Genomic DNA, 27,776 nt, shown 5'->3' on the forward strand with positions numbered 1-27,776 from the left:
AGCAGGGCTGCTGTGACCCTGTATTCCCCTAGAGGTTCCTGACAGCTTCTCTGACCTACTGAGCTGAGCTGGACATTGGAGCTGAAATCTAATGTGAGTTTGGAGCAGATGTGTGGTGGGAATCCATCAAGGGTGATGGCCCTCCACACACATTTTGGCCAAGAGTGTATTTTGTGCCCATGCTGTGGTATCTCTGTGCTTTCAGCTCCTTTGTTGCCCCTGTGCCAGGTCAAACCTGGAAGGATAGCAAAGATCAATAGTCACCACCACCATGGTCTTTATTGGTGAGACACAGGACAGAAAGCCATGGGGTCACTCCTGGTTCTGAAGTCTCCTGCCTTTGTGCAGCAAAGACAGAACCTGTTTCTTTGGTGCTGCTTCAACCACATCCAGGATATTCAGGTCGAGCCACTGTAACCTGGGATTGCCATGGTGCAGCCACAGGCCGATGGGAGAGCTTCTATGGAGCTGGTAGGGCTGTGGCACTTGGAGCAGCACCAGGAAGATGCAGCCCCAGGAAGAGATTGTGTGGGGTTTGAAGGACCAGTTTAGCCCTGCAGGACCATTGGTTGTCCCACTCCTGGCTCTTGTTGACTTTGGGCTTCATGCTTCTCCCAAAGTAGGACAGGTACCCTGTGCTCCTGAGCACCATGGATCTTACAGCAGTTTGAGACTTCTCTGACCAAACACAATGTGGGTGTTGGTGCTACCCCACTTTCCTTGGGCTTCGTGAGGGGACAAGGGAACCTGGATGGGGCAGCTGTTCTCTTCATCCTTGGCAAGGGAGGATAGTGAAGTCCTGGTGCCTCTGCTCTGGTCTACATACTCAGGCTGTGATTCGATAAGTTCCTTCACAAATGCTGGGCAGAGGGTCAGGTTCCCATTTCAACACCTGGCCAGAATTTGGAGACAGTCTGGCTCCTGTGTTCTCCAACCACAGAGGACCCTTGGGGTGGTTTTTCAGGGGAGTGAAGCATCTTGGAGTCATGCACATGCCTTTTTTCCCCTCTTGCTTCCACAGTTACTGACGAAGGGCTGTCCAGGGAGTCAAAGTCCCATCCAGAGTTAGACCACGGTCATGTCCCTACTTGAAATTCCCATAGGTTTCAAATGAATTCAAATAGCTGAGGGCTAGTTCATAGCAGAGCCCATACTGTTCCTGTGGATAAAAGGATGCACATGAGACTCTGGTGGGCCAACACCTGCAGTGGCATGTCAGCATTGGTCTCCAACAGCTTCATGACACACAGCATGCCAGACACAGGTGCAGTCCACCCTCCTCCTTCCAGCTGGAGTCCACCTTCCCCTGCTGAGGACTCCAGGCATGTGCTCCAGGAGCTGGAAGGATGGACTTACACCAGCACTGGAACCAGCTGGTTTTGGCAGGAGAGCCAAAAGCTCCACGACACAAAGTGTTGAGCAGGCAGGTGGACCAGAAAGGGGCCACTCATCATGCAGGATGCTTTGGTGCCCGTTCAATTCTGCAGAACCTGCCACTGAGGGAGTGGGTATGTCCCAGCAGCAGGAAATGGAGTTTTCAAAGATCTCATCAGCACCTGGCCTCAGGATGATCTGAGCACAGAGAGGCTTGGGCAGCTACTGGGACAATGCAAGATATGGCTCTTGTTTTGGTGTTGCCATCCCAGCTGGGTTTGAAGTCAGCACCTACCACATTTTTAATGAACTGTCTCCGCCTCCTCTTCAGCATCCTCACAGCCTGGGATACATCCACCATGCCCTCGCTTTGGATCTGCTCACACAGGAAACCAGCAGCACAGAAGATCCCACTCCGGCTGGCTCCATCCCTGTGGAGGAGGGCAAGGGGAGCTTCACTTGCTCTGCGATGGCAGGTGGCAGGGCTGAGCCTCAGAAGTGTCCCCCTAGACCCCCACACTCTCAGGATGATCCTGGCCACAGATGCCACAGCCAACCAGCCTCCACAGGGAAGCCTTCCTCCCTTAACATAGCTGAATTCATATCCATACATCCACCCGAGACGGAACTGTCACCAATGTCACCGACACAGCCTGAGCTGTGTCCAGCTCTGTGCCATGGCTGCTCCTCCAGGAGATATCACTCACCAGCAGGTGACAAGGATATGTCCATCTTGGCTCTGCCGATGGTGTGTCTCCACCTTCCCTAGCAGGCTGATGATGGTGCCAGGGTGTGGGGGAAGGTGCTGCTGCATGGGCCAGTCTGTCAGTTGATGTAACTGGATTTCCACTGCAGATTTCTTGGGCTAGTGGGGAAGAAAGACAGTGGGCTGGGCACAGCAGAGACCTATTGGCTTCAAGGAGGGAAGGGGAGGGACAGTGCGTGCCAGTCCTGGCCCAGCCATGCACACTGGTTCAAGAGAGCAGCTCCACAGTGGGACATGCCACTCCTGACTTTGCTCTTCTCCACCAAGTGCTCTGAGAGCAACAGATAGACAGAGCCTAAGTGAAGAGGTGAGCACCAGGTGCAGCTCAGACCCACACCAGTCCTGTGTCCAGCTGCCTGCAACAGTTCCCCCTCCACGAACCACTGAGATGCACAAACTCCATCCACAGCTGCTGTCCTCCAGTTGGAAAGGCACACAAAGACACCTCTGAGTTGTACCTCTGCCTGCAGCCTCACTTGCTTGGGATTAAACTCTCTGCCAAGGCAAAAGGCTCTGCTCTGGCCATGCCCTGCCAGGACCCCACCAGATCCCTCTGCCATCTCTAGCTGTGCCTTTGACCCCAAATTAAAGCCTATTGACAGCTGCCCTTCCCAGCTCTTCCAAAGATTCTTCTCAAAGGAGTTTGCCGGCTCTGAGCAAAGGGCCCACCTGCTGCCTGTTGCTGAGGACAAGCGTCCAGGTTGTGAAGCCAGCCCCAGGCTCCTCTGAGATCAGCTGGACATGGAAACGGCCATAGTCATCTTCGCCCTGGGTGGGCCAGAACTGCACGTATGTCTGGGGGAGGGCGAGAGGTGCATGATCACACGTGGCCCCCACCTGCACGCAGGGCAGAGCTCAGCCCCTCCCGCGGGTGGGCTCACACCATCCCCTCGCCCATAAGCCGCATGCACATGGCTCTGCCACACACTTGCTGGGCACCAACCCGGTGCTGCAGCCAGAAAATAACACTGCATCCGAGAAGACACCTGGGTAGGGGTCACCAAAACCTCAGGGATGCTCACTTGCAGTGCGACCGAGGACAGCCCACTGCTGTGGAGCTGAGTGGTGCTGGCACTGTCCTCAGGACTCTCCCAGGTGGAGCCCCACAAGCTTGCAGTAGGTTCTGGTGCAAGCTGGGCTCTCATGGTTAAGATCCATGCAGGGGCAAAGGCAGAAATCACACTGCTTGGCCCCACGGGGAACCAGGAGAGGGGAGAGCTGCGCCTGGGCTGCTGACCTCGTCCAGCTCCTGGAGTTGATTCAGCACAACTACCGATGTGCAAGTGTAATCCCAGACCAGAGCCCAGAAATCCACCAGCGTGGTGGGGAAAGGCAGCTGGGTGATGATGATTCTCTCCTCCTCGGTGTACGTCTGCAAAAGACACGACGACGTGTGTGGGGGGAGAGTCCCACAATCGCCGAGAGCCCTTCCCACAGCGGGAACGGCTCCCTCCCGCCCTGCTGAGACGGAGAAGACACAGGCCACCCCAGCCCTGCTCAGAGCAGCTCGTGTTTGCGCCCCGCTGCCCTCTCAGCTCATCACAGCCGGGCTCAGCTCCCAGCAGGCTGTGGCTGGCACACGCTGCCATCTCCTGGCAGCAGGGCCAGCAGTCACCGTGCAGGAGCCCGAGGGCTGGCACCCCTCAGCCCGGGCGGGATGCTCTAGCCCGCCCTTGAGCAGGGCTGCGCAGGAGGGTCCCTGCTGCCCCGAGCAGCTCCCGCTCTCGCCGCGGCCGGAGCCTTACGCTGGCAAACACGGCGTTGATGTAAGCTGGCGAGCCGTCTGCGTTCACCGAGGACATCAGGATGGGCCGGCTGGAATCCGCTGCAGGGGCGAGGCGCAGAGAGAGGGAAATGACGGGTCATTCTCTCCCTACAGAGGGGCAGGGGACTTCCCCTGCAACAGCTGCCGTCAGCATAGCTCCCTGCAGCACGGGCTGGAGAGGATTGAACGGACAGGCACCACCACACCCACGGCTGTGACCGCTCAGGGCACCCTCATTAAGGGATGCCCAAAATCCTAAGGCTGATCCACCCTCCTCATTGCTCCCTGATGTGCCTCATCCGAGCTTCTCCACTGGGAAAGTTTCGACCAGGGACATATTTATCCCAGGTGTACCTCATCTACCTCCAACAGGCTCAGAAGGAATCAGTCCAATCTGTATTTATTAGCTACTAAGCAGAAAACAACAACTGGAGCCCGAGCCCAACCTGTCGGTGTCGTGTGCCGGGGAAGAAAGCAGCAGGAAAGCATCGTTCCCCCCATGCTGCTTTCCAGCACTGGTTTTAGAGCAAGAGGCTGCCCAGCCCTGCCAGTGTTACCTGGCAAGATCCCTGGCTTGCGGTTCTTGGGCTGGTTTCTGGGTTTCTCTGCTTCTCTGCATGGCAGGAGCTGGAACAACTCAGAAAATCTCTGCAGGGCCTGTAGAGATGATTCACCCAAGTCAGTCCTGCCTGTCAGCAACTCACCTTCTTGGTGAGCTCTCACTGCAGAGAAATGATCCCCCATCTCCATCCCACTGCTGGGGAGGGGAGCAGGGAGGGGGCTGGCATCACAGATGAGCCCTCACAGTGCCAGTGTACTGTCTCCTGGTGGTACCTTGAACTCCTTCTCTAGGACACTGTTGTGGCCTGAGGTCTCATCTTCTCGAAGGGAGCGGACGAGGGTGGCGATGCTCTCCACTGGGACCCCGGTGTTGCCACAGAGCAAGCCTTCGAGAAGCGCCTCGTACAGGAAGCTGTACTGCTCCTGCGTGAGGACACGGGTCAGCTGCACAGTCTGGAGCCAGTCCAGGAGGAACCCTGGAGCTCCAGGTCACCAGCTGTCCTCAAACTGTGCCAGAAGTGAGCCGGGTTCATCCTTCACCTTCCTGCTGCGGATCCCTGAGGCCAGGCACTTCTCATTGCAGGCAGCCCTGCTTCGGGACACAGCCAGCAACTCCAGCAAGCCAGACAAGATCACCTTCCTGAGGTTCAATGCTCCCTCTCAGAGCACACCCCTGCTCTGGGGAAGGCAGCCCAGAAAACCTGCGGACTAACTAGACCTCGTACAAGACTTGGTCCAGCCCAACTGAGTTCTCTCGGAAGGAGCCCAGCACTAAGCAGATCATGGGGACACGGTCCCTAGGCCAGGACACTGCTGCCCAGGAGCTGCCAGGAGGGCAGACATCCTGAAAGCCAGAGGGACAGGTGGACTCCCGTTCCTTATCCTTGCCTACAAGACAGCCCTTCTGTGTCAGGGTGACCCACTCATACAAATGCTGCTGATACCTCAGAGAGTCTCAGGGAAATGCAGATTCCAGCTAGGTTTGGACACAGCATTGAAAAAGATCCTTCAGTCTCCATCACCTGGTAGCCCTAGTCCCTGTGGCTAGATCAGGAACAGCATGGCTAATGTGGCTTTGCATGCCACATCCCTGGGAAGGGTGGTGTTGACAGCAAAGGGTTAAAAGCAGGAGAATGGCTTTTCATTCAGAAGGAGCAGGGCAGATTCTCTCAAGTGGCCTTACAGCTGGGAATACCAAGGACTGGAAAATGACAGTGTGAGAAATCCTATGTATTGTGTATAAACAGCCTACTGCTGTTTATCCTCTGTCTGCTTTGGGGAGTAGAATCTGTGTAGGGGGTGTAAACACGTAGGTGTTTACAGAGACCTGGAGCCCATTGTCATGAACATGGCTGAGCTCCCTGTTTTGGGACAGATCAAAGACCAGAGATCACAAAAACAGAGAGGGCATCACAGCCCAGCTGGTAAACTACACATGCACAGGCCTTTGTTAAATGGGCGAAAAGAGCAGCCCCACTGTCCCCCAGGAGAGACTGAGCCTGATGGTGCTGATGTTCCCACCTATGTGTTACCTGCTGGCATCCACCAGCTAGCGAGGTATTGCAATAAATTTACTCCTGGCATTTCAGCCATGGTTTTGTGGTTGTTCTGGCCACCCGCCTGTGTCGACTCCCACAGCTGGAAATTGGATCTGCAGCCCGAGGTGCGGAGGGAGCAAATACCTCTCCTCACCTTGGTCTGCACCATGCTGACCCGCTGCTCCCGCAGCTGCTGCACACACTGAAACACATCCACCTTCCCCTCAGCCTTCCCCATCTTCAAGAGGAAGTCCAGGGCAATGAAGGTACCTGTGCGCCCGATGCCTGCACTGAGGACACAGAAAACTGCGTGTCAGTGCTGCCCTGCTGGCTGTGCCCCAGCACCCAAACACCCCCAGCCCGGCACCCAGCCCGGCACCTGCAGTGCACCAACACGGGTCCAGCAGGTGCTTCCAACACCCTCTTGTTCACCGCCTCCACCAAGCACAGGAGCTGCGACGGGTTTCTGGGCACCCCGTGGTCCGGCCACAGCAGGTAGTGAAACTGCTCCACTGCTCTTGGGAGAGCACAGCCTGCCTGCAAAAAGGGAGACATGGCTGGCAACAGGGAGCTGGAAGCGACCAGGGAACTTGTGTGAAGTGATTGCATGCCAACAAGGAGGCAGTAGTGGAAAAAAACACTTGAGAGGGGCACCAGCACAGAGTGCTCCCTCCAGCACCACACCATAAGGACTGCTCCACTACAGCTCCTCAGACAGTAAAGGGCAGATTCATCCATCACACAGCCACACAATTACTTTTGTTCTCTGCTTCACCGTGAGCAGTGAACGCAAAGCAGGGAAAGCAGCTTGTGCCCCAGAGGAAAATGATAAAAATCACAGCTTAGGGTATTTCCACCGTCATCAAAAAGCCTCGCCTTGCCCAGAAAAGATATATCCTAAGGCTGTTACTACACTAATGTGAATGTAGTCACTTGTTACCAGCCCATTGTGATTTTCTCTAAACATCACCTTCACTTGACATGAACTAATGCTACATCCTGCCATCACGTGCTCTTGGAGCTTTACGTTTCAGCTACATATTCAGCTCTGGGCAAGACATGAAAGGACAGGAATATGCATAACTGCAATTTCTTTATATTGTACCTGTTTTCCCTCCTTGCAACTCCTTCAGTTTCTGCCCTTTATCTGAGGTGTAACTTCAGCAGGAGCACACATCTTGGGAAATGACCTTATGTAGGTTATCTCAAACCATCAACTACCTGCCCCGGTTTAGGGCTGTAAGTGACCAAGGAGCTTCAGTGTGGACCTTCTGCAGATTGATTCAGGTGACAGGCAGGCACCTGTCCCATCATCCTGGATGTGCAGAGATTCCATTCTATACCCTTAATCTGCTTTTATACCCTTTGTAATCACCTCACCCAAGCCCTCAAGAATCTACAATATTCCCATGTGCAACATCAGTCGAGACTCATCTGGGGTGACCACTGGAGCTCACTGACTGCCTTTGCCTGCCACAGAAACCTGGAACTGATGCCCTGGCATGGATTCCATTTATAGCAACATGCTAACACCCCTCCTTTTTGTGCTGGAGGCCGAGCTCCTCACTGGGTTCATGTCTGAAGGCTCCCACCAGCTGCTGGAACCCAAACACATCCTGCATTCCCACCTCAGCTCCATGCCAGGCTTACCTTCTGCAGGCAGAAGATGCGTTTTACAAGGCCTGTGGTGGTCCAGGTGTTGTTGAGTGTCACAGTGAAGTCGCCATAGACCTGCTCCTGCTCTGGCCAATACTGCTCACACTTGATCTGTCAACAGCAGTGAGACTTCTGGGAACAGGAAAACTCACAAGGAGAGCATTGCAGGGGTGCAGAATTGTTCCCTGCCCCCACTGACAGCTGCACCAGGAGCCCAGCAGGTAAGGAAGCCTGGGCTCTGGTAATGCCCAAGCTGAGCATGGGCTGAGAGGTTTTCTCTACCTTGTTCTGTTCCACTAAGCCCGTCAGCATCACAATGACTGAGGTCTTCTCCTGCCAGACCATGTGCCAGAAATCCACCACTGTCCCAGCCAAGGGGCCTTGGGAAGGAAGAGGAGAGTCCTATGCCAGTGTCCAAGCCATGGAGATGTGTTCCCAGGCACAGTTTGGACATTCCCAGGCTTTCCTCTGTCTAGACACAGAGGCACAGCCAGGGGACATAGCACCTGATGGGGGTGCTGGCCACATCAGCTTCATCATCATGCTAGAAATTAGGACAAGGAGAAGGGAGAGAAGATGAGCCTACATCAGGGATTCACTGCTGCTTTAGGGGTTCTAGCATGCAGACCCTTGAGATGACTCTCAGCTGCTCCCACATTTGGGGCCCTATTTTCCAAAAAGCATTTCTGCAGCTCTTCAGGGAGCCAAGACCTCATTTCATGCTGCACAGAGCAGACAAACCCATCCAGGCTTTGCACTACTGGGGGGAGACTGTATCTGAGTGCACCCAGTGCAGATATGCCAGGCATTTGTAGGATTGTGCCTGTCATGCCAGCTGCCAAAGGGAAAAAACTAGGCTTGTGAGTGGAAGGACCATGTCTTCATATTGGGCAGTACAGACACCAGCTCCAGCTGCTGTCAAGCTACCATTGAGACCTTCCATGCCCTGTAGCACCTGTAACAACTGCTCAGGATAGAGACCCTGGAGATACAGGGACTTGGAGTGAGCCATTCACAGCTCCCTGGCTGCTATCCCAGTTCCCCATTTCCCAGATTGCTCAGGGCAGTGAATGGCATCTCCTGAGGATGAGGTTTGGGAGCACCTACCTTGAGCTGCAATGAAGAAGTGTGGACTTCGGTAGGTCTGCAGGGGAGAGATTCAAACAGCTCTGATCACATGAGTTAGATGTTTAACAGGGAATGAAATAAAGGATCCATCCCCCAGGTACCAAAGCCCAGAACTCTCAGCATAGTGTGTCCCACAGCACCTCTCCTGGCCAGCACAGACAGTGGGTACCTAGGGGCTGCATCTCAATTCCTGCCCCCTCACATGGGTCCCTTTTTGTTAGAGACGAGAACTGCACACAAACCCAGACTACTCCAGGCAGCTCCAAGAGGATTCAGGGGAAGTAACATCCCAAAATCTGCCAGCTTAAGGGCAAAAAGTGCCAGACCTCAGGGCCCCCCATGTGAGCAGGGCTGTCTTCACCCAGCACAGCCAGGCACCTTTCCTACCCTTCCCAGGGTAACAATTCCTCACTACCTACATCCACATAGCTGGCATTGATGTAGCTATTCCCAGTGGCAGAGGGCTGCAGCACCACACGACAGTGATCATCTGAAAGAGAAGGGAGGTGGACTGATGCTTTAGGGCAGCAACAAAGAGACTAATTAAGGGGGAAGGCATAATTTATTAAAGTCTGTGATTGTCTGTTGTCTCCTCAGCAGTACCCCAGGCCTCAGGACATGTTCAGGGTTAAAGAACAGCTGATGAGACAAAGGGTGACATGGCACAGCAGGAAGTACAATGCAGTTTTAAGGAAGATTTTTGAAATAGCCATATGTACACAACATGTGGGGCCCAAAGGAGCTTTAAAGTTTGAAAGAAATTGGGTCACTCCTTCCACTTTCCCAAAATACCTGCCTCTGGATAGGACATGGCAATGTTCAGCAATGACTAGCATCAGGAACAGGAATATGATGTTTGATTAAGTTTGCAGGAGGATTTGAAGAGCAGATCAAGAATGATCCAATAGGATATAAAAGAGTGGGGCCAGAAATGCCTCTGGGTTTCAGTGGTCATGGAGGATAAGATGAGCAGCTCAGTATTTCTGAAGTGCTGGAGGGGCACCTACACCAGCCCAGCATCCTGTGCTACCCCAGCCAGCTCCAAGAGCCTGAGCCAATCCCTGGAGAGCTCTGCTTACATGGGATGATGCTCTTGTAGCGGTTCTTGTTTTGATTACAGAGCTCCTTGCCAGCATTGCAGGGGTGCAACAAAGAAGAGGACAATTGCTGCAGAGGAAGAAAACAAACCCACTCAGCACTGGGATGTATTCTGGGGCTGGCCAAGGCCAGCTGCATCACATACCACGGAAGGGCTGAGGAGTGGGCAGTGCAGCCGGGTGGGAAAGCAATGCTAAACCAGACCTGATATTCTCTAAGAAGCCCAGCACCATGCCTGTTGACTGATTCATCATCTGTCTGTTCTGCCTCTATTTCTTCTCTCTTAAACATCTTCAGAGCCTCCAGCAGTTCCTCCACTGGGATCTGTGTGTTTGGCTTGCATACATCTGCAGAGACACAAGGACAGGACTTCAGCATCCAACTGGTGCTAAACTGGCCAGTCCTGGAACTCTGCAACTGGGGCTGAGATGGCATTACAGCGGCCAGAACTTCTCCAAACCTTATATTGTCCCTTCCCACAGAGGTCCCTTCTCCTGGGAGGAGTCCCTTTCCCTGTGCCAGCCAGCTCTGGTCACCTTGTTCCTGCAAGGAACTTGTGGAACCTGCAATCATCCTGCCTGTGCTTTTAACAGACAGCCTGTCCAGCCAAGGCACACAGGGCCCTTGCTCATACTTCACCTTTCTGACATCCTCTCAGGGGTATAGTGCTGTTGTTCTCCGAGCCTTTTGAACAGTTGCGCTTTAGCCTGCAAAACAGCAAGTCAGGTGCACAGACCAGCAGAAGAGAGAGACAGAGGAGTAGCTGTTGCCCATCTAACCACCCTGCCTCATCTCAGGATCCACTTGAACACTCTGGGCCACTGCAAGCTGCTGAATGTGTCACAGAGGGCAGGAAAGGTGAGGCACATACTGACCTGAAGATCACAAAAAGCAGCAAAATTCCCAGTGCCAGGAATGCAACAGTCAGTGCTATTGCCATAACCATTGGCTTGCTGTCCAGCAGAGATGGTGGCTCCTGCCCTGCAAGCAGCACAGCCCAGGTTCAGGCTCCTGCACAGCCTGAACCAAGCATTGGGACATCCCACAGGGACATGGAGAGAAAAGCAACTTCCCTTGTCTTCCACCCCAGGCTTTGCATTAGAGAAAAGCTAAGCTGGGGCAAAAGCAGCAGGTGCTTCCATGGTGTGATACACTCGGTTGTGGACCCGGTGTCCCTGAAGGCCCCAGGGGTCTGCCAGGTGAGGCATTTGCATTTAGGGATTGTACATACACCAGGGGACTACTGGCACGAGGACTAAACATGTGATGGCAGGGATGATGTGCAATGTCCAGTGGTCACTGGGACCCACATATCCAAGAGTCCTGAGGATGTCCAAAGCCCATCAACCACAGATAGCCTCAGGATATAGACAACTTCTGTGAGGACAAAAGTACGGCAATACCCCACTATATCTGCCCAGGGTGAGCTCATTTCCAAGGAAGCTGCCAGGCTGGCAAAAGGGAAGAGGCAGGAGAGAGGCTTGGGCACCAGGATCAAGGAGACACTTACCAACAGAGAAGCTGTAGCAGACACAGGTGAACTTCTCTGCCTGTTGGAGGAGACAGGAGGGAGAGCTCAGCCCACTCCTGCAGCACTAGCCTAGCTGGAGGCAAAGGTGCCCACCCAGGGCCACCGAGTGACCCGGCTGTGGCCCAGGAGCCCGGGGACACCATCGTGCCGAGGCACGGGACAGGAGCGTGGCCTCCCAGCCAGCGCAGAGGCAGCGAGGGGCGCAGCCCCGGCCGGCAGCATCCCCAGGGAGCAGGAGCCCCCCGATGGTACCTGCGGGCCGAGGCGGACGAGGCGCAGAAGGGCCGTGTAGTCCCGGCCCGGGCGGAGGGCAGCGTTGTGCTCGCCCTGGCCGCGGCTGCCGTCGCCCAGCACGAAGTCCGTGGGGGCGGTGAGGTTGAGAACAGCGGCCAGGTACACGCTGGCATTGGAGAGCCGTGGCTGCCCCGAGCAGATGCTCTCGATCAGCGAGCCGTTGTGCGTCGCGGCCACGATCAGCTGGTGCTCCCTGCAGGGCCCAAAGGCAGTGGGACGCGGGCCCGGGGGCCAGTGCAAGGGAGGCGTGCGCAGGCCAGCGCTGGCGTGGGGAGAGCCCTGGCGGGGCTGCAGAGCCGCGGGGGGCGCCGCGCTCACCTGGCGGCCTCAGAGCCACGGGCGATGGGGCGCAGGGGAAGCACGGCCGTCCCTTGCGCTGGGGCGATGTCGCGGACGCTGCGGCAGCTGATGGCCTGGGGGCGCGGGGTGTCTGCAGGGGAACAGCCGGGGAATGAGCTTCGGCAGGGCTGGGCGAGCAGCGGGGGCAGCCCCGGGCAGCGCAGGCCGCCGAGCACGGCTCGCCGTACCCAGGCTCCTGGCCCGGCCACACAGCAAAGCTCACCGGAGCTGCTGTTGCCGGGAAACTCCCTCATCAGCGCAGCCCCGGCTCCAGCAGCCGTCAGTCCCTGGATCGTCACGGCGTAGCTGCTGCCAGGGCTGTGCTCCGGCAGCCGGTGCTCGGTGACGGAGCCATCGAGCCGCAGCCGCTCCGTCTCCAGCACGCTGCTGTCCCCGGCATTCCTGGCTGTGATGCTCAGCTGCGCACAGGAGACACAGCTGGAACGCGGCAGCTCCCGGCTGCCCGCTGGGAAGGTGCCCGCAGCTGGCAACGTCCCTGCCAGCCTGCCCTTCCCTGTGCCTGCCCGCTGTGCCTGGGGATGGCTCCCGACAGGAACGGGCAGGAGCCTCAGCCCCACGCGGGGAGCTCAAAACACAGAAGAGGAGAGGAGGAATTTGGAGCCAACACCCAGGATGTGGGAGCAGCAACCTCTGTGAGCAAAGGGCTGAGCCTCTGAGAAGGGAAGAGGGAGGCTGCTCGTTTGAGGGGCTGTGCATATATGTACTGAGCCCGAGGACAGCTGTTGCAGTATCACAGGCACTGTGGTGACATGCTCCACAAGCGGAGCCGTGAGCTTTTCTTTCCTCCTTCAAGTCTTCACGGCTCTCCCTTTCCCACACTTCCCAGTGTGCCTGCACACAGCTCCAGGCCGGGAGGTGAGGGTCTGCCCTGGCCCCTTGGTACCTGGTATCCGATGATCTCCCCGTTGCAGGAGGGCAGCGAGCTCCACCTGAGAGAGCCCCTGTCGGGATCCAGCCACAGCTGCTCCGGTCTGTCGGGCACTGCAAGCACAGAGAGTGGGGTCACACTCAGGGCCATGAGCAGGGGCTGAGGCCAGAGGAGGCTGCAGCAGCTCCTGGCCAAGGGACAGGCGGCAAAGGGACTCCCTACGAAGGGTTTGTCCCCTGCAAAGGCTGCGTGTGCTGCAGCAGTGGGAAGCACAACAGCGTGGTGTGGAGCGGGACAATGAGAATGGGGCATGCCCTGCTCAGGGCTCTCCCAGCCCCTTCCCCAGAGCCCCACAGGACCCAGCTCTGATCCCAGGCACATCCCTGCATGGAGCAGAGATACTCTGGCTGAGCTGACAGGTGAAAGACACTTTTGTATTTCATGTAGGTAGACACACACCTGCTGCTTTTGTCCTTTCATACTTTCTGTATATGACTGTGCTGGAGGGCAAGCCGATGGTGACACTGTACTCAGTGAAGGGCTGCAAAGGGGAGCAGGTGAATGTTCCCTCCTGGCCATGTAACATCTGCTCTCCATTCACCTCCTCAGCCTCACAGGGAGGGGAGGAAGGTGCTGCCAGCCGGCACATGGCCCTCATGCCCTGGCAGGCATCAGGGAACCTGCAGGTCCATTTCAGTTTGATGCTGGTGCTGGAGATCTCAAAGGTCTCAGGGTCAACCTGGAGCACTTCTGTGGAGGAAAGATTGCCAAAAGGTCACTTTATTCCCGTTCCACCCCAGCCATGCAAGGATGCTGCAGTCAGACAACTTTGCTCATCACCCAGCAGAGTGGGAGGGAAAGGGAGAGCCTGAAGGTGGTCACTGCAGCTCTCTGAAAGGGGGAGCAGGAGGAGTTTGGGGTCATGGTGCACTAGGAAACTGAATGTGAGCCACTGGGTGAATTTCTCCAGTGACACAATCGCTCCTGTTCAGTCAAACATCAGGGCATTTTGGGGAGGACAGAGGGAAGCCAGCAGGGTGTGTCCCCAGCTGGGCTACATCACAGCTCACAGGGAGCAGCAAAGGGATCCTGCCTCCCTCAAACCCTCTGAGCTGTGTGGTGCAGTCATCCTCTGGAGCCACGGGAGAGCACAACAGGAGACATTTCCTCCTGGCCTGGAAGCAGGAGCTGCTTCCACAGCCACCCCATCCTCCCAGCGCTGGGCCCAAGGAAAATCCCTGACCTTCCCATGCTGTGCCCCCTCAGAGATGTTCTCGGGATATCCCCCTGCAAAGGATTTTCCTGCTCCTGATCCCTCCCTTACCAGTGCACTCCAGACTGGACTGAATGGGAACCCAGGCACCTCTGGAATCTCTTCCATGCCAAAATTCTTTGGACACAGGTGTTGGTGTCCCATAACCATCATACTGGAGTTGAGTCTGACATTGGATTTCAGTGAAGGGTGGCTGGAAACCTTCAGGGCAGCTCAGCTTCACTTCCTCATCCTTCTCATAGTTGTCCTTGTGGGGTACCAGGTGGAGTCTGTAGTCCCACAGGGGCCTTTGGCACACTTCTGTCAGAGGTGAAAGGGGGTGTTAGATGGGCTGGAGGTGATGAGATGAGATGATTTGGGTATGGTTGAGTGGTGGGAGAGAAATCCCTCCAGGCAAGGAAGGGAGAGGGAAGGTGACACATCCATCTGCTGGGACGGGACCTGAGGTCAGCCTTGTTGGGAAGGAGCTTTTCCAATGCATGGAAATTCCGAAGAGTCACTCATCCATGATCCTGCCTCGTTCACTATCGTGTCCATGGGAACCATATTCCCTCCTCCAATGCCCAGAGCAGGGACATTCCCAGGACAATCAGCCCTGCACCAGGGGACTCCCTCCAGCCTCTCATCCAGGCCTGTCACCCAGCCCAGCTCAGGTGGCACTTGCTGGGCCATGGCACCACCACTCCTGCTGGCATGCAGGGCCCTTCAGCCCTGGCTCATCCCTCCCACAGGGATCAGCCGTGCCCCTATTACACTCCTGTGCTCCCTGTTCTCACTCACTTGCTGCCTGGGCTGCTCTCCTCCTGCCCCACACCGCTGGGCAGAGGGACAGGGGCTGAGCAGTGCCTTCTGCATTCACACCTCCTGCTTTACCAATGCCCCTGCCCCTTTCTCCTGACACAACCCTTCCTTCTTCCCATCACCTCCCCACCAAATCCACCATCCTCCAGGCTCAGCAGGCAGTAGCTGAGCAGCTGGTCCCAGCAGTTTGTCCAATGCTGCAGGGGGAGGCTTTGTGGCAATGATTCCTACAGAGAAGGATGCTGGCTCCTGGAAGGAGCCCTTGTCTGTTCAAGCCTCTGCAAGAAGCTTTGCGAGGCCTGAAGGGGTTTAAAATACAATCTGCCTTCTGCCAAAGGGGCACACGAGGCATCTCACAAGGTGCAGACCAACTTTGCCACAAAGGGAAATGCTGTGACAAGCCCCTTGTGCTCAGGCTTGGCTCTCAAACAGCCCTGATGGCAGAAGACCAGAGATGCCCAATGGAGCACCACAACCAGCAGATTTGTCCCCCCTGCCACACCAGGCTGATTGGATGGAAAGGGAGAGACTGAAGATGCAGCTCTCTGAAAGGGGGAGCAGGAGAAGTTTGGGGTCATGGTGTACTAGGAAACTGAATGTGAGCCATTGGGTGAATTTCTCCAGTGACACAATCGCTCCTGTTCAGTCAAACATCAGGGCATTTTGGGGAGGACAGAGGGAAGCCAGCAGGGTGTGTCCCCAGCTGGGCTACATCACAGCTCACAGGGAGCAGCAAAGGGATCCTGCCTCCCTCAAACCCTCTGAGCTGTGTGGTGCAGTCATCCTCTGGAGCCACGGGAGAGCACAACAGGAGACATTTCCTCCTGGCCTGGAAGCAGGAGCTGCTTCCACAGCCACCCCATCCTCCCAGCGCTGGGCCCAAGGAAAATCCCTGACCTTCCCATGCTGTGCCCCCTCAGAGATGTTCTCGGGATATCCCCCTGCAAAGGATTTTCCTGCTCCTGATCCCTCCCTTACCAGTGCACTCCAGACTGGACTGAATAGGGACCCAGGCACCTCTGGAATCTCTTCCATGCCAAAATTCTTTGGACACAGGTGTTGGTGTCCCATAACCATCATACTGGAGTTGAGTCTGACATTGGATTTCAGTGAAGGGTGGCTGGAAACCTTCAGGGCAGCTCAGCTTCACTTCCTCATCCTTCTCATAGTTGTCCTTGTGGGGTACCAGTTGGAGTCTGTAGTCCCACAGGGGCCTTTGGCACACTTCTGTCAGAGGTGAAAGTGGGTGTTAGATGGGCTGGAGGTGATGAGATGAGATGATTTGGGTATGGTTGAGTGGTGGGAGAGAAATCCCCAGCAGCCCATCCAGGTAACGAAGGGAGAGGGAAAGTGACACATCCATCTGCTGGGATGGGACCTGAGGGCAAGCCTTGTTAGGAAGTGGCTATCCTTGTGCTTGTAAAGTGTGAAGGATCACTCATTGATGAACCTGCCTCTAACCATCCACTTCTCGCTGTGGACACTTCTATATCCACTTCCCAAAGCCCAAAGCAGGGAGATTCCCATCTTATGTCTCCCTGTGCATCTCTCCAGAGCACTGCCAAGTACTGCCATGCCCCCACTGAGCACAGGTCTGTCTCTGCCAGGGACAGCTCTGCATCTCCATCCCCTGATAAACGGCACTGCTCCTTCCCCAGGTCCATCCCATACAGCCTCCTGTCCCAGTGCCAAGGGCTGAGCCAGCCCTGCATCATCATGGCTCCCTTCATTCCCCTCTGCTGCAGTTCCTGCAGGTGCAGGAGATGTTCCCCGGGTCCCTTATCCATGAGCCAGCAGGGGAACAAGCAGATCTGTGATTCCAGGTGGCACCTGGAGGCACAGCAAAGATAACAGAACTTCCATGGGCACCTGGGTGGTAGCCTTGGATTCTGCCCATGGCCTGGGCACCCAGCTGGGAGTCCCAGACTTGGCCTGCTCAGGACCCACTGCAGGAGATTTCAGCTAGCCCAGCTGCTTTTGCCTGGTTTGTTGTCTCCTGGCTGGGTTGTCCTCTTCAGCAGTTTGCACAGACAACAGAGCCCCAAGGAGGGTGAGGGTAGAGGGGAGACACGGGAGAGCTGCTGCAGCCTCACTTACCCATACACAGGACATCCCTCTCAATGCGTGTCCAGGCACCCGTGCTGTTCCTGCCCCACCAGGCATCCACATAGACGGGTTTTCCAGACCTCACTCCCTGAATTTCCTTTGCACATTTGACCTCAGGGAAGGAGGGCTCAAGACCTTTGGGACAGGTCAGCGTCAGTTCTCTGATCTGTGGGAATTCAGCTTCATTCTCCAAAAACTGAAGTCTTGCGTCCCACAGAGGTTTTGGGCATTTTGCTGTCAGGGAGAAAGTGTGAGAGTCCTTCTCAGCGAGGGAATGCTCAGGCAGGAGAGGGACCAAGGCTTTTCCATGATGAACTGTGGTTAATGTCAGCATTCAACACCATGAGGAAACCCAAGGACCCCCAAGAGCAGAAAAAGAGCATGTGCCTGGGCAAGGAGGTGATACAGGACACTGGGAGAGAGGTGAAAACTGAAGGGTAGGATCTGTTCCCCTCTGACTTCCCGGTGACATACAACTCAGGAATAGATTGGGAGATGCAGGGATAGAGAAAACCTGTCCCACATTGAAGGCTTCTAACCCTCCCAACTTGAAGACTGCTCCCAAGTGGGACCTGACTCTGAGCTGTGCCCAAGGTGTCTCACAGATATGGCAGGATGTCCAGGTCCCATCCAGAGTGGGACGTGCGTGTAGCAGGGGAGACCTACTGGTTCCCAACTTACCCGTGGCGCAGATCAGGTTCTCTGCTAACCTATGCCATGTTCCCCAAATGTCCAACACCTCCCAGGCATCCTTCCAGTTTGCACATCTGATCATAGCAAGGGGAGGAGTGTCGTTCATCCAGCAGCTCAGTGTCACCACTTCACTGACCCAGTAAAATCTCTGGTTTGGCCTAAACTGGAGCTGTGAGTCCCACTGGGGCTGCTGGCATCTCTCTGCACAGAGGAGAGGAGAAGGAGCTCATGTAAGCAGGAAGGGAAATGGTCTGCTGGGATATCTGTTGCTCTGATTTTGTCAGGGCCCATGTCCCTTGGTTACCACATTCAACTACTGATCCCTCTCTGCAGCCTAGAACAGAGTTATTGGTGGCAGCAGACCACGCATGGAGCAGTTCCATTCATGCCCACTACAGTCTTGCAGGCTTCCCAAGTCAGGCTCCATTTGGAAAAGGCTGGGCAAGGACTGAATTCCTTCCGAGTCTTCACACAGACTTCTATCCCCTCCCACCACCTTGGCCATACACCCAGTCATTGTTTGAAGGCACGGGGCTTGCAGTAGCCCCCAGTGCAGGGAGTCTTGTTCCTGCCTTTGAACCCCTCCCAGGAGCACAGAGCCCAGCAGGTGCCTACAGCAAGGTGCTGAGACAAAAAGAGCATTGTCACTGCCAGGACATGGGGAAAGCCAAGGCATCCAGGTCTGCCATTCCTGCACTGTCCTGTGCATGACCAGGTCACAGAGGGTCTGTCACCAGCTCAGGACCCTGGGTCAGCGTGGTGCAGGGCTGTGCTTACCCTTGCAGGTGACAGTCTCATTCCACAGGATCTGGTCCCCTCTGGAAATGCATTGGATATGCGGGACAGATGGTACAAACTTCCCAGGAATCTTCCCAGCACAGCTGAGCTGCACCACTTCATTCAAGGCATAGTTACCCTTCTTTGGAGTAAACCGCAGTCTGGTGTCCCAGTCGGAGGGAATTTTACATTTTCCTGTGTGCAAAGGCCAGGAGGCAGAGCCTGAGGGTCACTGGGCTCCAGCAGTATCCATGAGGATGAGGAAGTTCCATCCTCATGGAGTGTGGTGCCAATCCCTCTCTCTTCAGAGGGGTGGCAGAGATGGCACCTCCCAGGATGAGCCTCATCCCCCAGATGCTTTATCCCTCCTCACACCCTCAGGGGCAGCGCAGGAAGGATATCCACAGGGTTATCCTGCCCACCCGCTGCTGTAGAGACAGCCCAGCCAGACAGATCCAGCAGCCTGGTGTATGTTGCTCTCTCCCAGAAATGCAGGGGCAGTGCACCAGACTCTCTACCTGCACCACTGATAGGCATTCCTGTCATTCTGCTGGACACGATCTGCTCACACCCACAGGCACACTTGTTTGCAGCAAAATCCCACTCAAGTTGCCACTTTGCTTTTGGTCAGGATGTTACACTTGTTATCTCCTCTTGTATTGTATTACTTGGTTTGTTACTGTTTTTCCCTCATTTATGGTTTCATCCCAAATTGTCTCCCCTTCCCTAAATGTCAATCCCATCCCCACTCCCCCCAAATCGCTAGTAATTTCATTGTGAATACCTATATCCCCTCCCCGGCACCTTGTCTGTCACTCAGGTCTCCAGCCCTTCTCTCTAGAAGCTTCCATGAAGGGCATTGAGTGATTGGCCAAGGGCCAGCAGTCCCCCCTCCTCAGCTCCCCGATATGTTGTCCTGCTTGTCAATTACTTCATGTCCCACTCCCCTCTATCCTCCCCGTTGCTGGAAAGCCAAACCCCTCCCTTGTTTCCACCACCTAAGAAAAGGGGCTGCACTGGCCTCCTCAGGGGCTTTCTAGTTGTGTCCCCTGAGGCCAGGAGCTCTGCAGAGCTAACAATAAACCTTGGATTTATACAGCCTGGATTGTCTCCTCCCAGTTCCCTCACCATCGCCAACAGTGCCTTCGGAGGAAAGGGCTCATAACCCTTAGCCGCTCTTCCACACTCCTGAGCACGGAAGGGTGTCCCTTGCAGCCGCTGCGTCGGAGCTAGCTGGGAAGCACCAAGAAGACTCTGGGTGGACATTGCGGCAATTTCCTCTGCTCTATCCCTCTCACAAAATATCTGCTGTCTCCTAGGAGCAGGTACCTTCTGTCCCATATCCCTGTCCTATATCCCTCCCATCCTCACCCAAGAGGAGTGACATCTCCTCATCTGAGTTGACAGACGAGGATTAACAGCATGTAGGTATTACACCAGCTGCACATTTCGTTGTCTTTTGCAACACATGGATTGGGTAATTGATTGCCAAACCAACATGAAGTAATTTTTCATATTTGTTTCCATTAAATTCCAGACAGGAGTGCTGCTGGCTCTTTGCATGGCCCTAATTTGGGTCTCTACCCTCTGATCAGATCCCACTTTTCACATAAGATTTGTAACTCTCTGTGAGTGTTCCTCCGCTATTCAGATTTAGCTGTAGCTGCCCAAACTTAGTCCAAAGTTACCAGGGTGCAGTCAGGCAGGCACTGAGAGTTTGCACTGCTTCCTACAACACCCAAGTGGCGTCAGGACTCCCCAGGAAACCAGGAGTGCTCTGCATACCTCATGCAGTAGTGGACCAGAACAGCTGCACCTCCCCAGACAGGATGAAACCCCTGACAAATTAGTGGAAAAAAAGAATATTCCCAGACTGGCAAATTGAGCATCAAGAATTTCAGGCAGGTGAGAGCTACTCATGAAAGCATTTCCCATGTTTTAATTTTCATTTCAGGGCACTGAATTGTGCCTGTAGGAAGACTGTTCACTGATGGGTATTCTTTGATCCTAGAGGTTCCACAGAAATGTGAACAACAGTTGCTTGAAAAGAGTCATGTGGGGCCTGGCCTGAAGCAAGAAGCAGTTTGAGGGGATGGAAACTCTGCAGTGGAGGCAGCCTTAGGAGCTGAGGGAGTTGTGAATGCCCACAAGCATGTCTGGCCTCTCCCACATGGCCCCACTCTTGAGTTCAATGTGAGGGGGCCTCACCTTTTTTCCTTTTGTAACTGTTCCACACCTCCTGGTAGCTGTGAGAGCTCCCACAGCACTCAAAACCCACTGGCAGCACCACACGCAGCAAGCTGCTGGGCAGGAAGGCAGGAGGAAACGAGCAATTCTCCTTTGCAGGCACTCTGCTGACACAGGTGCAGATTTCAAGAGGTATCTGGGACAGCATCTTTCCACAAACATGGATGCTGTGCTGGCAAGGGTGATTGCAGCTGCACAACAGAGCTGTGCCTTGCTTGCAGCTCTCCCTGAGTCTTTTCATAGAGCAAAGCTCTTACTGCTGAAATAATGTGAATGGAGCTCTCTAGACTTGCCAGGCTTCCTTGCAGGGGCAGGGGTAACTGTGTGTGAAAAAGCCACACCTCATGGTTGCTGCTTTGGAGATGCAATACAAAGCAGGCTTACTGTAGCAAAATTGAGAGCTAGTCCTTGTTTAAAGTTTGTAATGTTTCCTATTACTAAAAGGTGCTACTTCTGCACAACTGAAATCAGGCATCTGTAGCGTTATGCTAATTCTTGTTTACAGGCACTGTGGACTCATTCAGTTTTTCATAAAAGCATAGAAGGGCGTTTGGGCTGGAAGGTTCCCAAGGAAGATCACTTAGTTCCAGCCCTCCTGTCATGCACAGGGACACCTTCCACTACACCAGGCTGTCCAAAGCCATCCACAGTCTGGCCTTGAACACTTTCAGGGATGGGACATGCACGGCTTCTCTGGGCATCCTGTGCCAGTGGATATCAAAGTGCTGACTGCCACACTTTGAGTGTTGCAGCTAACTCCTCCCCCACAGAGTGGTCCATCCATCAAATCCACACCTTCACAGTTTGGAGACAAGGATGTCATGCAGGACATTGTCAAATGCCTTGCACAAGTCCAGGTGGATGATGCCAGTCACTCCTCCCTTATCCACAAACGCTGTCACTCCACCATAGAAGGCCAACAAATTACTCAGATATGATTTGTTCTTTGTGAAGCCATCACAAATAATTTCCATGTGCCTCAGGATAATCTCTAGCAGGAACTGCTCCATTATCTTGCCTGGCACCAAAGGGAGACTGACTGGCCTGCAGTTCCCTGGGTCTCCCTCATTTCCCCTTTTTAAAAGGGGGGTTGTGCTTCTCCTTTTACAGTCAGTGGGAGCTTTACTGGAAGTTGGCAGCTACAACTTCTCAGCTAGGATGGATAGTGTCCCTGCCACTTCCTCCAGCCTCTGGACCCACACATAATCTGATCAGGTCCCATGGATTCGTGCACCTTCCGGTTCCTCAGCTTGTCTGAAACCTGGTCTTTTCCTACAGCAGGATGGTCTTCATTCTGCCAGTCCCTTCTTTTGCCCCCGCAACTCAGGTTACTTTTCCTTGGTTATGGGCACAAGGAAATAGGTGCTGTGTAAGACTCCTGGGCTGGAAGCGGGTGTGAAGGGATTGCATGAACAGAGCTGGCATAACAGCCACACATTTCTGACTAGGTGTCCACCTTCACCAGGACTCCAGCCAATCATTTCTCTTAGACCTGGGCACTGATCAGACTTGATCCTTTGCAAGAGCATCGGCCTTTTCGCTGCTGTCTTTGTTTCAGGTGAAAAGGCCTCCACAGATGTGCAGACTTTTCCTCAGTGTTCCTGTCATTGTGTGCTGAGCTGGAATGTTGGGATGCTGCTGGGATGCAGCACGGATTCCAGTGCAGCCTCAGGCAAGGGTAGGCAGGTGAAATGTACTTCTGCAAAGACCACACGTGTGCCACCAGTGTGTCTGCCCTTCGGACACAAAGACTACACAGGACAGCAGTCCTGCAGGCAAACCCTCCTGCTCCCTCCTTGCTGCTTCTCTGCCCACAGGGTCCCTTGCAAGCACCAGGGGGATTCCTGTCCTCTGCAACTCATCCTTTCCTTCCCAAGCTCTCTGAGCTGTGTTTGATGCCATGTGCTTGCTGAGAGTAGCTAAGAAAAGCAACCACTGTTTCCACAGAGAAAACCACTGTTTTTCCAGTTGCATTGGAGGGTTGCACTGTAAGCCACTGAGAACAAAACATGGGTCTTACAGCATCTCTCTGAATTTGGGAATGGAGGAGATCATTTGGCCACATTTTTTAAATTCCTCACAGTCTCTCCTGTGCCTTTTGACCTGCCAGATGTGCCCCTGTTGTGTTCAGGGGCAGACAGAGTCTGATACAGCACCCACATCCAAGCAGGGCATGGACCATGCTGAGCAGAGCCCAAGGGCTGTGTGGGAGAGATCAGAAAAGGCAGGCAGAGCCCACAGCTCATTCCCATGCTCAAGGAATCCAGTGACTGGAGAGTACCACTACAAGGGAATAAAATAGCTAGAGGAAGGAGGCTGAGTCAAGTGAAATTTCAGCAAGGAAAATATAGAGTAGATGTGACCAAATAGGCATCTTTTGTAACGTGCAACGTGTGCTCACTGTGAAATGAGAAATACTGAATGCCTGAGACAGGAGTGGTAACAAAAGGTTGGTCTATTTGCCTCCAAAGGCAGATATTTACTGTTTTGGTTTTTTCCTAGTTGATGCTATTAAATGAATACTCTCAGCTATTTTTTATTATTACCCATGAATATAGAAAGCCTTTTTCAGAAATGTTTGGACTGCCTGTCCCTGCTGCAAGGAGTGATGAGCCTGGCGGGCTAAACAAAGCCCCGGCATGGGCCAGAAGGGGAGGGTCAGGAGAAAGGAGAAACATTTATGCTGATGATTCAGGTCAGGCTCCTGGGTTCAGCCCTTTGCTTAACAGCAAAGGGTGTCCTTTCTTACACTGTATTACCTCACACTCAAAGAATAAAGGACAAGATGAAATCTAAGAAGCAGTAGGCAAAGTTCAACCCTTTTGGCAGGGCAGCTCAGCAGCTGAGAGAGGTGACAGCAAAGTGCACTGCAGTCTTGCTGTGTTTGATGCCATGTGCTTGCTGAGAGGAGCTAAGAAAAGCAATCATTCTTTCCACCAGTGGGGAGATGTATTGCAAGGCACTGAGAACACAAACACGGGTCTTAGAGCATCTCTGTACTCCTCACTAGCCACCAGAGCTGCTGAGCAGGTGTTTAAGAGTGATGGAGCAGAGAGACCCTGGGGATGCTCTGCTTGGGAGTCGTGGCAGGGAAATGGGGTGGCAAAGCAAGTCACTGAGGAAGGCATTGTGAGAAGAGCTGGGAAATGGTGGCACTTTAACCTGTACTGGCCTACCCGATGCTAAAGGACATCTGACAGGTGTCTAAGAACAGGAGGCAAAATTTGTGTTTCCTAAATCTCTACTCTGGTGATGGGAAGTGGGAGCATTGTGGAACACACAGTTCACCAGCCTTGGGTGCCAAGCCCCAGGCACTCGTCTGCAGTACCTCTTAGCACTCATGTTCCCCCTAAGATCTACTCTAGGCACTGTTTGGAATTCAGCTGACACAAAACCTTTCAGATTGCTATGTCTTAGTTTTAGCTACCACTCTCCCACCCCCTGGTCATTGCAACTGTGCTCTTTGTTAGAACATCTTGTCAGCTGCCACTAGATCACTACACAGTGTCCAGCAAGGCTGATGAAAAAGGGGTCAGGGCCAGCTTGGATGCCAGACCCTTCCTTTGCACAGGAAATGTGCCCTAGAAGCTTCCCCACCTGCCTTCCAGGTGCACGGGGACTGTAAGGGGATGAGAGTTTTGTACAGGTATGGCATTTCAGGGAGGAAAAACGTCTTGTGAGAGCAGCACAGCAAGACAATAAGGTGACAATGGGACAACAACACAATGCACCCTGCTCAGTGCACAGGGTCCCCATGATGGGGTGAGCTGAGCAGCAGGGCCAACCACACGTGCAAACCACATCCTGTGCCTGTGGCTGCACTGCTGCCCCCTGCACTGTTCTCTTTTCACTATGCACAACGGCTTCTGTCTTGTATCTGCCAGGGGATATGCTCAGGGATCCCAGCCTATTGTTCCCTCCCTCTGTCCAACAGCTTTACCCGGCCCCACTGCCACTGTCAGCCCATTCCACCCTAGCAGGGATGGGAGAGACCCTCCTGCCTCACTCGGGCCATCTTCCTTGCCCTGTCCCTCTGCAAGAGAAGGACCCTGATCCCTCAGGTTGGAGCTCAGCAGAGGTGCCAGGATGGGATGAACCCACATGCTGAGGATGCAGGCAGGGCTGCTCACACTGCTGGGTGTGGCCACCACATGTTTTTGTCTTGGTTCCTCTTTTTACAAGCACCAAGGTGCAAACTCAGCAATATTGTCAGAACTCGGAATGTCCCTTGGACGCTCTTAGATGTTCCAGGCCCTGGTCAGAAGCATTTGAGACCCTGGAATGCAGCCACAGACCCCTGTGGCATTGAACCTGATCCATGGAACAATTTAACAACCTTGCAGGAAGAACAAGAAATCACAAAAGTTTAGATATTATAGTAGAAGTAGTTACAAAATGAAAGGAAGAATTTTTGAGTGCTGTACAGGGGGGTTTTAGGCCTTCTACAGAGGGGTCTGTGTTTTGTACATGGGGATCAGAGGTTCTAAGATGGAGGGATTTGGGTGTGCCCTGTCCTCTTTCTTTCTTCTTCCTAACTTCCATGTTCTTAGTGATGTTAACACTCACAGATTGGTTTAAAGTAGAAAATCACTATTCAGTATAAGTGATAAGCTTTAGAGAAAAACCATAAACATTTGTGGCAAGCACATTTCTCTCTCTCTCAGGATTTTTATAAAGATGCACAGAGAGAAATGAAAAAGAAAACAATTTCTATTTCTGCTCCTTGTTTTCTCTTGTGGAATGTGTTTGGAGAATTGTTTACCTAGAGCAAATGCGTGGTTGGAACACGGTGGATTGTTTGGGCCTGATGGCCAGTCAGATCCACCTGTGTTTGGACTCTGGAGAACAGGGTCACGAGTTGTGAGGGAGTTAGATATGATAGCTAGAGAGAGTAGCATGTAGTTTTTAGTATCCTCTTTAATATAGTATATTAATGTATCATAGCGTAATTATAACAAAGAAATCATTCAACCTTCTGAAATAAGTCAGACATCAACATCCTTCCCATTGGGTTTGCCGACATCTACAACAAACATTTAGCATGCAATGTATGATATAAAAGAAGGCACCAGCCCCCTAGGTATCAGAGTGTGCCTTTACCTGACTGCTGAAAAGACCACAGCAGTTCAAGAAGAACATCTTTTACATAACATACAATAAACTACCTTAAGACCAGACGACTGAAGACTACTGAGTCTTTCTTTAGAAGCACAAGTCAGAAAAGAGGCTTTTCCAAATTTCCGGGCCACCCCAATCAGGGAGTGAGCCGGGACACAATATCATCTGTGTCACTGGCAGCACGAGACTCCACTGGGGATGGCTGGGTGACTGAGATCTGCAGAGTGTGACAAGAATCTACAGGCCTACAGGTCCCTGTTGCCTCCCACTGTCCACGACACAGACAGATCCCGGTCTTAGTGTGCACCTTGCAAACAAACAGGAAAGCCATGGTTGCACATGCTGGCCTGGGAGAACAGCTTCAGCAGGGATCTGGGACTAGGAAGACACTCTGGGCAGGAGAATATCCTCTGTTGCAATTTTAGCCCTTGTTTTTTGCGTGACAGTGTGCTGTGCTTACACTCTCTGCAACCACACACATTTTCCCTGGAAACAGGCTCCCGTGACACCTCTCACATAGTACAGACCCTGATGTCACTTCACATCAGCAATTAAAGTTTCTGATCCCATTCCCTGTACTCTGTCACAGCCACTAGATCAGCTGTTTTCTCTAGCCTGCATCCACCCAGATACAACACCAGAGCGGACCAGGATGACAGCAGTAGATGCTAGTTTAATGGTTTTTATCACCTAGCTCCAAGTTTAATGATTCTTATCACCTAGCTCCAAGAAAATTAGTTTAGAGCAGTACTCCAGGACAGATAGAGAACAATGCAAGGTCACAGTTCCTGGACCCACAGTTCAATTGCCAGACAGTGCAGCCTCCTGGGAGGACAGAGAACATGTGAGCCTGCAAATTCCCACTGACTCTGCTGACATCAAAGTGTGCAGCCAGTGAAGGAAGAGCCCAGCAGAACTCTGGGGGTGCCCTGATCCTTACAAGGAAGTGCATTAAAGAGCAAGCCCAGAACATTATAAGTCCTGTCCCCAGGCTCTCCTGGTCACCCAGGGGCTCAGCTCATGGCTCCCCAGGTGTTTGTCAAGCACCGGCACCCATCTCCTCTGTGGTGAGGACATGGCACCCTGACACTCTGCAAGGACACCTTGTATTTGCAGCTCCATGGAGGAACACTACAGACTCTGCAGAGGCTTTCCCAGCGCCCCAAGCTTTGCCCTCCATCCCCAAACAGAGCTCTGCTTAACCACAACCCAACTGGTAGACTTGGGCCCCATGTGGACACCAGACTTCTCTGATACAACTGCTGTATCCTGCATGCCATAAAGTTGCACAGCAGCTCTGCAAAAGGAGCACCGTAAAACCTTGTCTTGGAGGCAGAGGAAGGAGCACTGCTTACCTCTTCCTTGGGGTTTTCCATAATTGCTGGGATAGGGCTTACCACGATTTTGTGCTGCCAGCAGAGGTGTGAGGAGCAGGAGAACCAGCCATTGCAGGGCCATGTTTGCCTATGCTCCCAGGGCAGGGCTGAGGTCTCAGCTACCCTGGCTGTCTCACTGCACACCCATCTGATTGTAAGTGTTGCGAGCACGGAAAGGAAACACGCCTGCAGAGAAATCACATATGGTGTAAGAAGCTTCCTCATTGGAGAGGGAAACTCCACCAGTGTCAGCACTGCCTTCTTTCTCTTTCAGCTACATGACCCTTTTGCAATCTTGCTGTCTCTAATTTCTTGTCTAAAACCACAGTTTTTATGTCTTCTGTCAGGATCAGCTGTTAACCACAGCTGGGATGCCTCCTCTCCCAGCACAGATCTCAGGGGAACTTGTGAGGTGTTCTGGTTCATGCTGGGCTCTAGTCTGGCAT

The 27,776-nt window shown here is 53.6% G+C and overlaps 1 protein-coding gene across 1 annotated transcript; it reads right to left on the reverse strand.

The window, feature by feature from the left end:
* Positions 1-260: 260 nt before the first annotated feature.
* On the reverse strand, positions 261-27,758 carry LOC137464895 (receptor-type tyrosine-protein phosphatase kappa-like). Its single transcript, XM_068176460.1, has 29 exons — positions 27,352-27,758; positions 18,590-18,784; positions 17,801-18,013; positions 17,111-17,353; positions 15,992-16,240; positions 13,399-13,689; positions 12,955-13,052; positions 12,274-12,469; positions 12,030-12,141; positions 11,670-11,904; positions 11,397-11,436; positions 10,762-10,867; positions 10,526-10,593; positions 10,091-10,233; positions 9,868-9,955; positions 9,208-9,278; positions 8,768-8,804; positions 7,943-8,040; positions 7,655-7,771; positions 6,384-6,541; positions 6,159-6,294; positions 4,740-4,889; positions 4,463-4,562; positions 3,886-3,965; positions 3,378-3,512; positions 2,810-2,935; positions 2,082-2,239; positions 1,670-1,805; positions 261-1,159 (listed from the first exon to the last, which is right to left on the reverse strand). Exons 1-29 carry the CDS (start codon positions 27,410-27,412, stop codon positions 1,085-1,087), a joined length of 3,915 nt encoding a protein of 1,304 aa, XP_068032561.1. The 5' UTR covers positions 27,413-27,758; the 3' UTR covers positions 261-1,084.
* Positions 27,759-27,776: the final 18 nt, after the last annotated feature.

Source organism: Anomalospiza imberbis, chromosome Z (genome assembly GCF_031753505.1).
Source record: "Anomalospiza imberbis isolate Cuckoo-Finch-1a 21T00152 chromosome Z, ASM3175350v1, whole genome shotgun sequence".
Taxonomy (NCBI): Eukaryota; Metazoa; Chordata; class Aves; order Passeriformes; family Viduidae; genus Anomalospiza; species Anomalospiza imberbis.